Genomic DNA, 9,589 nt, shown 5'->3' with positions numbered 1-9,589 from the left:
ACCTAACGCTCGACCACATCAAGATACAGAGGAACGCATGTTAGCCCTTAGTATTTCTGGAGGAATATGGTTAACGCCAGTCAGAAATAAATGAGTTCGAACGATGAATAGCTAGAGGCGGCCTGATAAAGGGAGCCTCTAGTCGGGGAGAATGTTAGAACCGCCAAAAAGTGGCGATTTCACAGTCAATGCCAGACAAATGCGCTAGCATTAATTACATCGCAGCTACTTAGGGTCCGGGATCCATGATTTAAAGCGCGTTCACCACATTGCGAAGCGTTATTCAAGAGGTCACTCCACACACGTCCCATCAGTACTTCACGTACACTTTCTGCTTGGACACTCCAAATGCTGACTCATTAAAAAAGGCTGTTTCATACTGCACATCGAAATCTACAAAAGAACATAAGTTCACTTCTTCCGGTTACTTCACTGAGCTTCTGTTCACGGGCTAAATGCACGAGACGAACCAGGGCTTTCAGTTGCCATGCGACAACATATAGTTCTTAAATGCCGTTTCGCACAATTATTGTTCTTGCCGAAGGTTAGTTGTGATACTTTTAGAATGTTTCCCCAGGGAATCCGAGAAATGGGGAGTAAATGTCCAGCAAGAGCTGCCTTCTTTTTTCTTCTAGTTTATTTTTTTTTCACTTTTCCGAGTATGCCATTTTCTCGCAAACGCGTTTCTTAAGAACTTTTTATGGAGCGCTCAAACGCAGCTTCAACAGTAAATGGAAGAGATGTAGTGATGCTGGATGAACTGATAACCAAGACGACAGAGATGAAGAGGAGGAGAAGGAGAATGAAGACATATGGAGGACCGTCATGGCAGCTGATTCGTATAATTAATGTCTTGGAAGGCTTTGACCGCGTGTTGGAACTTTACAAGAGACATAATTCAACGCGTGCAACTGTTCGTACATGATGCCTGCATTCTCTTTCGCAGATGCTGGAGAGGCCAGTGAGTTCCATGTTAAAAAGAAATCATTACCGGGCCATCTGGAAATATCTGCGCGCGATACCATCATGTGGAGAACGAAAGCGCTCTCGGCGTTGTGGGCTATCATAGTAGACAATGTCTAGTGGGAGAGACGCGTGGACGCGATTAGGTAAAGAAAATCAGGTCAGAAAGAGAAAGGAAAACGGTCAAGATGTAAGAAGCCGGACGCCGGCTATTAGGTAAGCCTCACGTCACAGAACGGCGGCATCCTGTTCGCTCCCTGAGCTGCACCGGTAGCATCGACGAATGCGCCGCTCGACTTCCTCAAGGACAGACATCTCGCTGCCCAGCACCGGGGTCTGCTGCTGACCACTGCCAGTCCTGCTATGGGACGCCACCTTCCCCCTCTAATCCTTCCCTCATTCTTCTATCGTCTTTCTTCCCACTTCCCTCTCCCCACAGACACTGAGCCATGCTCCCATTAGGGCTGCAACAGTATGTGTCGCTTCTTTATCGCACCTCAGCCTTCACCACTTCACCTCAACCAGCACATTGGGAGCGTAACTCGGGCGCTTAAGCAATCATTCGTTGCATGAGTGCAACATGGAGGAATGAAAATAATGCTTACGAAAAATCTGACGAGTTCCAATAGGGAGTTTCTGCAGTATTATTTTTACACAACGTAGAAAGAAGAGGCTTTAGTGGTAAGAAACGAAAAGACGAAAGCGAAGGTGGACCTGTGCCGCCTTGCTGGAGGCATGAAGAATGTGTAGAATGCAGACAGAAGTAGAAAATGACAATATCTTGCCTGCTGCTAGTTTCGATTCGCCGCTATTGTAGTTTTCTCAGCGTGTTCTTTACATCAACGTTTCATTGTTGATAACTTATCACGGATAGTATTATCCAGGACCGAGAAACCGGCGCACTGATTCTACAGCACGAGCTAAACAAACAAGTCCAGAACTCATACGTCAGGGCTGTAGTTTGAATCATTTTAAAAATGAAGTTTAAGGGGTTGACTGCGAGTTGGAAGTGTGACAAGCATGTATGAGGTTGCAAGGCCTGCCGCTTGTTTCACTGCATGGCTGGAGGCTCGTAGGGCCGAGGCAGCCTTGTTTAACGTCCCTGAAAAAAAAAAAAAAAAGAAGCATTATGCAGGTCCCACGCGCTGCGGGAATCAATGTAATGCGAAACATTCTGCAGGTATACTTGGTTATGTAGCATTGTTTGGAATTGCGCAAAGGATTACCAGATTGCGTTTTATGTCCGCGCGTTTTATGTCAGCAACAAAGATTAGTAAAAGGTGATTGGGGGTGTTGTGGCATAAAAGTAGGGAGTGCACAAAAAAACGGAGTCGTACAATGCTCCCAATAATGGTTCAGAAAATTTGAGGCTGGGAACATTTTGTCTGTTAAAAAAATAACATAGGTAACACAGTAGGCAAAAAATAAGGAAAGGAGCTCCGTGGCGCAACCCGCCACCTTGTTTCAAAGGGGACCCTCATAGCATCCATCCATCCGTCCATCCAGACAGAGTGCCTCTAAGCGCGTCTCAGCGCGCATACAGGCACCCAGTGCAAGGAGGGTGTACATGGCTATGGTGCAAGGTAAAGCCCGTTTGGTGCAAGGCGGTCTCCCTGTATGCGGCTCGTGCGAGGCGACGACGTGACAACGACAATGGCTTGAAGATGACTGTGGTAGTGGGACGAGGACGGTAAACATGACGACTGATTTATCGTGCTCCGCTGAGGAAACACTACAACCTGTTTGGTTGCGTTGCAGGCCGGTCCCAAAGGCTGTGCGATGCTACGTGGCAATGAAAGTGCTAAGGTCGCTGTTATTTCGTCACGACACGAATGCGTATGCGGCCTAGCGGATAGAGACCATCGGCCATGTGGTTCAAGTCCCGCCATAAGACACGTAATTCCTCTTTCACTGAGCAACAGCATGCATGAGACCTCCGGCGTGTCAGCTCGGGAATACCCCCAGCAACAGCCAAAGTCTAGGGAAGAGGCAAAGAAATAAAGATAATAAATTCTGGGGTTTTATAAAGCCAAAACCACGATGTTGTTATGAGGAACGCTGTAGTCGGGGACTATGCGCGAGACCGCGGTAGGTTGTTTAACGCGCACCTAAATCTAAGCGTGCGCGAGTGTTTCATTTCGCCCCCATCGAAATGCGGCCGTCGTGGCCGGAATTTAACCCGCGAGTTCGAGCTCAGCGGCGGAACGCCATGAATAGCCACTAAGACATACATAGCGGTTGGTCCCCAGAGGCAAACGAAGCTTCTATTGAAATAAAGAACACAGGAAGCACCTATAAACGCTGTTTGTGCCGCATCAGGCACAACAAAGCGCCATACGCCTCCTCGATACGCGATATAGCTGCGATGGTCAGGTCACCAAAACGAAACGTTCCAATAGTGATTAACAAGAGATATGCAGAAATGCAGGCATACCAGCCAATCGCAAGAAGCGCAAAGGTGTTGATCCATGTATCCTGTATACTGTATTAATATAGTGAAACATGGGTGGAAAGAATCCTTGTTAACTTTTCATGATACGGGGGTTCGCCGTAAAACAAAAGCGAGAATAAGAAAATGCCATGCTCACCCCCTGCAAAACAGGCTTATGTGTTTACCGCGAAATTAAGATTCTGCAGTATATACTGTGCCTACTTTTATCCTTGAGCGAGAGATAGAGCGATATTTATTTTGGGAGAAACGACTTTGGGGGGTCGGTCTACTCTGCGTTGGGGTAGGAGGAAAGACGAACAAAGAGAGAGGGAGAAAGCGATGAAGTAATACATGATGATGACCATACGAAACTAAAAGCATAGATAAGTAATTTAATGTTACCCAGAAGCACTTATTACAATCGTCTCTGTTTCCTATTACAATAATCCACATCCCTTTTCTTAAATTCAGCGAGTTGGCGTTATTACACATGAACAGAGGAATAACATACTTTAGAACTGTAACTGAAAGAAAATATTTGGATCCCCTAAGCAAATCAAAATATTGAGTTTACATATTGGTGCCAATGTACCTAAGTTTTGACTATTGTAATGTTGACACTGACAAAACAATATTGAGGGATGTTGAAATATACGTAAAAAATAGTAACTTTGTAGCCACTAATGTCCATACGTGAGCGACTCTTCACGCTGATGTGTTGAAGGTTGGCCGGTGCTCCAGAAAATGAACAAATGCTGCTAAGACCAGCGAAAATAACGTTGCAGAAATTCTGGCAACCGTTCCGCAGCCGACCAACGTGTTCACACACACGTGGAAAATATCTTAGCACAGTGGCAGAAATTGCCATCTCGTACATTGCTCCAATCATCTCGAGTTGTCATCGATCAACCAAGCCATGTCACGACGCTGAATCCAAGTACAGGATCAACAGAGCCCTCATAGTTTCTACAGGCTACACACAGTCTCAGTCATTTCCAGAATTGAACAGCACTCCAGTGCCGGTCCCTAATACTTATCATAGAGTTCTACAGGGAAGCCAGGCGCCCCAATGGGGCAAACCTGTCACCTCAAAAACCCACTACAACACTAGGTCTAGTTGTGCTTTAATGAACCCCGGGCCAGGTGGTCAGCATAAATCTGGAGTACAGCCCCACTACAGCGTGCCTCGTAAAAAGATCGTGATTTTTGCACGTAAGATCCCAGAATTTAAGATTTGACTTCTATAAATGTGGAAAATAATAAAGCAAAAATAATATGGATCATCCGCGACTTTCTGGGTTACTTACATTATCGGTGGCGTATATATTACTTATGTTCTAGATCATTTTCAAAAATATATCGTCTAGTATACGCTCTGGGTTCTGGACATATTTTTTTTTAAATCCTCGTTTTCTGTATACAGTTCAGCGCCTGTACAACTAAGGAATAACTTTGTCCCGTATGTTTTGTGATTGTGAGTTGCGCGGTTCGCGACCTTTACAATGAAGTGACCTGTACAATGAATTATCTCGGAGGGCCCGAGCACTTCGTTATATAAAGGCATTCGACTGCACCTGGGTTTAGAACGAATCGCACGTACATTCCTTTTAGCATGAGCGGGCAGGTGGCGCTGTCACTTGCTCAGCACGTATCGCACGTCAGGCAATTCCACCTTCTCGCCGGTGTTGATGTCTTTGCCCATTAGCTGAAGCATCAGGGCGCGCTTCCCGTTGTCGATCTCGGTCCTGGACACCATCTCCAACACTTTACTTACGCTGCAAACAAACAAAAAAAAAGCCATGGACAACGCTCCTAATCAACAACCGTTAAACAGCTGCTGCACACTGGAAGTTATATAGCTTCGTCCAAGGCACGTACCCAAGGGGAGGCCCGGGGGGGCCCGCCCCCCCCCCCCCCCGAAATCAAGTGGCATACACCCCCCCCCCCCCTCCCCACCCACGCCACCACTCCTCACACATTCCTAAAGCACCGCCAGATCAATGTTGATACTTGGCAGCTGTTCATCGGTCAGCATTATGCTGCTTTTTTCACTCCTTTTAGATGGCGGTAGTTATCGGCATGTCTTGTAATGTGAAGGACGGTTTTCTCATAGATTCCGCACCCGCGCGATTAACTTGAGATGCGTTCAGTTGTCACCATCTATTCAACCGTCACGCGCATAGCTGTTGCTTTTGTTAGTTCAACCTTGTTTGTTTAGGCTGATCCTGGGGCCAGGAGAGGGATGCGGCTGTTACTCAGCTGGTCTGTACTCTCATGGAACGAGTTGCGGCCGGAGAAAACGCCAGTTGCGTTTAACTTATCCCTTTGCTTCATTATTTCCTTGAGTTACGGCTCGCCGCGACGCTGGCAGATGCGCCGGAAGCGCTGCCCGGAACCATATACACGCGATATGGGTTAGATAAGGTGGGAAATAACATAATGTGAAAGAGCGTCCATCATGAAACCCTGCAATAACCCTTAAACCCATAAGCAAGATGACTGTCGCCCGTTACCTCGTCTGTTTTTCCCTAATTGTATAGCACTTCTCGTGCAAAATTGGCAACTGGAAACAAAAATCGCAAGGAGTTGAGAAATTAAGCGATCTACTAAGGGAGAGAGCCAAGGCAACAACCAAACTGCGAGCAAAAGCGAATAATAAAAAAGTTAACCGTTGTTTATGAGAATATTTATGGATCAACATCTTTTTATTTAAAAAGGAAATAGAGAAAACGCCGCTGGAAGTGGAGAAAAATTGCTTGTTTTGAATGACGCTTCTGCAGTTATCGGTCGAACCGCCTCACGTAGCCGCTTCTCTGCTGTGCTTATGTGGGTGTTTTTCTAACCTTTCGCGGTGAGCGCAGTACGTCTAGAATCGCAGAGTCCTGCGCTCTACGCGGTTGTATGGGACTGGCGGCCGCACAGCGTTACGCAATTCGCGGAACTGTCAAAACTGATCAACAAGGCGAAAATAACTGATATTCGAAACTATAACATGAGGAAGACTGAAGAAGCCGTAAAAAATGAACGCAGCCTGAAATCAGTAAAAAAGAAACCTGGCATAGGACAAACCATGATGTATGCACTAAAAGATAAGAAGGATAATTTCATCAGCAATCTCGAAGATATAGTAAAAGCAGCGGAAGAATTCTAAGCTGACCTGTATACAGTACCCAGAGGAGTCACGATACCTCACTTAGACACAGTAATGAACAGGATACAGAAACTCTCCTATAACTAGCGATGAGTTCAGAAGGGCCATGCAAGACATGAAACGATGAAGAGCGGGAGGAGAAGGTGGAATAACAGTCGATTTAATCAAAGATGGAGGAGACATAATGCTTGGAAAACTGGCGGCTCTTTATACGAAGTGTCTATCGACTGCAAGGGTCCCAGAAAACTGGAAGAATGCAGACATTTTATTAATCTACAAAAAAGGAGACGTTAAAGAATTGAAAAATTATGGGACCATTAGCTTGCTCCCAGTATTATATAAAATATTTACCAAAATAATCTCCAATAGAATAAGGGCAACACTGGATTTTGTCAACCAAGGGAACAGGCTGGCTTCAGGAGGAGATACTTTACAATGGATCATATCCATGTCATCAATCAGGTTATCGCGAAATCTGCAGAGTACAATAAGCCTCTCTATGTGGCTTATATAGATTACGAAAAGGCATTTGATTCAGTAGAGATACCAGCAATCGTAGAGGCACTACGTAATCAAGGAGTACAGAACGCTTACGTAAAAAACGTAAAAAGCTTGGAAAATATTGCTACATGCGTGTGGTATTTGTTTGTTTGAACAAGGCGCGTAGGCGCCATCACTCCAGAAAAGAGGAGGAAGAACGAACTGGGCTCGCGCTGTGAATCTAACCGGTCACCGCTGCAACCGTTGTTGTAAATATAATCTGTAAATAGTTTCTCGTCTTACTGACTCGTCCTTCGCGTAAGAATATCTACAGAGGTTCTACAGCTACCTTAATTCTACACAAGAAAAGCAGGGAGATACCTATAGAGAAAGGGGTCAGACAGGGAGACACAATTTCTCCAAAGCTATTCACTGCGTGCTTAGAATTCAAGCTATTAAACTGGGAAGGCTTAGGAGTGAAGATCGACGGCAAATATCTCAGCAACCTTCGGTTTGCCGATGACATTGTTATATTCAACAACAATGCAGACGAGTTACAACAAATGACTGGCGACCTTAACAAAGAGAGTGTAAGAGTGGGGTTGAATATTAATATGCAGAAGATTAAGATAATGATAAATAGCCGAGCAAAGGAACAAGAGATCATGATCGCCAGTCGGCCACTAGAGACTGTGAAGGAGTACGTTTACCTAGGTCAATTAATCACAGGGAACCCTGATAATGAGAAGGAAATTCACAGAAGAATAGAGATAGGTTGGATCGCATACGGCAGACATTGCCAGCTCCTGACTGGAAGCTTACCATTATTATTGAAAAGTAAGGTGTGCAATCAGCGCATTTTGCCAGTGCTGGCATATGGGGCAGAGACTTCAGAGCAAGTTAAGGACTGCGCAAAGAGCGATCGAACGAAGATTGCTAGGCATAACGTTGAGAGCGAAAGAGAGCGGTTTGGATCAGAGAGCGAACGGGTATAGACGATATTCTAATTGACATCAAGAGGAAAAAATGTAGCTGGGCAGGTCATGTAATGCACCGGTTAGATAACCGTTGGACCATTAGGGTTACAGAATGGGTACCAAGAGAAGGGAAACGCAATCGAGGACGACAAAACACTAGGTGGAGCGATGAAGTTAGGAAATTCGCGGGCGCTAGTTGGAATCGGTTGGCGCAGGACAGGGGTAATTGGAGATCGCAGGGAGAACCTTCAACCTGTAGTGGACAAAGAACAGGCTGATGATGATGATGATGATGATGATTATGATGGAGGTGGTGGGCCCTCCCCCGAAAAAAAATCCTGGGTACGTGCCTGCTTCGTCCAACGTCTAAGTGATAAAGCACTTCTCTTTTTTTTGCGTCTACAGTCTTCCAGAAAGGAAAGCGCAGAACTAGTTTAAATCCGACGCACGCTACAGTCTAATACAAAGCAACGCACGCAGCATTGGGAACAGAAAGCAGGTGACGTCAAATGTGGAAACATAGTGCTTCGGCAGCTGGGATTTTAGACCACTGACTGCTCCAAAAAGGCATGTTTCTGAGGTTAACCCTTCGTATGCTAGCGCCAACAAATGTCGCCGTCACCCAGGCATGCGATTTTTACAGTACTTCAGGACTTGTATTTTTTATTTATTTATTTATTTTCAATACTGCTGCTCTCCTTCGAGAGCGTGGCAGTTGGGCAGTACAATAATTCAGTATGTAAGCTGGCACACTAAATTTGAAATCTAAATGAACATGACACGTCTGTGGTGTGAAAAGAGACAACCATACAAAGAAAGGAAACCACGGAATGTCGTCTCAATTCTTGGGTTTAAGAAAAACGAAAGCATCAGTGTTTTAACTGTCAAAGGGTTAAGAGGGTCAGTAAGGCCCCGGGCTGACGATCTCTTTTCCCTTCCACTTTTACGGATTACACCGTATATCGTTTCTGGCCACATTATAATATAATGGATAGTTATTCCATGAAAACTATCGCTATTGTTTGCTATTGGTAAATGATTCAGTACATCTCAAGTTATTCAGTTCCATTATTTCTCTTTTGCGTCCCTTTTAACCCTGTAAAGCTCAACGTATCACTTATGCTGCACTGAGTTCAACTCTTAAAAAATATTATTATTTAAGCATGGGAAATTTTTCTGGTGGTGGTATAGTATAACTCCTAGTATAGTAGTTTAATATACCGATTACTGATTAATGTATTGCTGTTTACTAATCAAATTATTAATCAAATAATGTCATTGTTATTTTGGTCGTCGTCGTCGTTGTTGTTGTTGTTGTTGTTGTTGTTGTAGAAATCTACTCTCCTTGCCAAAAAACAAAACTGAACATGCGGTTTTAATTTTCCTGGATGTGTAACTGTACTAGGGCACCGCAGGGTTAAAGCAGCAACCCTGAATTTGAGCCATCGCATTGCCTCGTTGAAGCAGCTAACGCAGGTCCGCTTACGCCAGGTTCAGGCGACTCCGCGACGGGCGTGCGTAGGCGTCGTAAAGCAAGCGGGATCCTTCCGAAAGGTATAGGACTTCGACTTGGAACTCGTTCTGTGG

The 9,589-nt window shown here is 45.0% G+C and overlaps 1 protein-coding gene across 1 annotated transcript in view; it reads right to left on the bottom strand.

Annotated features, from left to right (window-relative positions):
* Positions 1-1,889: 1,889 nt before the first annotated feature.
* LOC126537439 (ubiquitin-like modifier-activating enzyme 1) overlaps positions 1,890-9,589 on the bottom strand; it is a 97,301-nt gene continuing 89,601 nt past the window's right edge. Inside the window, exons 24-26 of the mRNA XM_072287917.1 lie at positions 9,489-9,583; positions 4,995-5,169; positions 1,890-2,065 (exon numbers count right to left, since the gene is read on the bottom strand). Of these exons, the coding sequence (XP_072144018.1) occupies positions 5,028-5,169; positions 9,489-9,583 (237 nt within the window). The 3' untranslated portion in view covers positions 1,890-2,065; positions 4,995-5,027. The remainder of the gene's footprint in view (positions 2,066-4,994; positions 5,170-9,488; positions 9,584-9,589) is intronic.

The sequence above is a fragment of the Dermacentor andersoni genome, chromosome 4, assembly GCF_023375885.2.
Source record: "Dermacentor andersoni chromosome 4, qqDerAnde1_hic_scaffold, whole genome shotgun sequence".
In the NCBI taxonomy this organism is placed as follows: Eukaryota; Metazoa; Arthropoda; class Arachnida; order Ixodida; family Ixodidae; genus Dermacentor; species Dermacentor andersoni.
The sequence above is the reverse complement of the archived record's forward strand: the minus strand, read 5'-3'. Positions and strand labels throughout refer to the sequence as shown.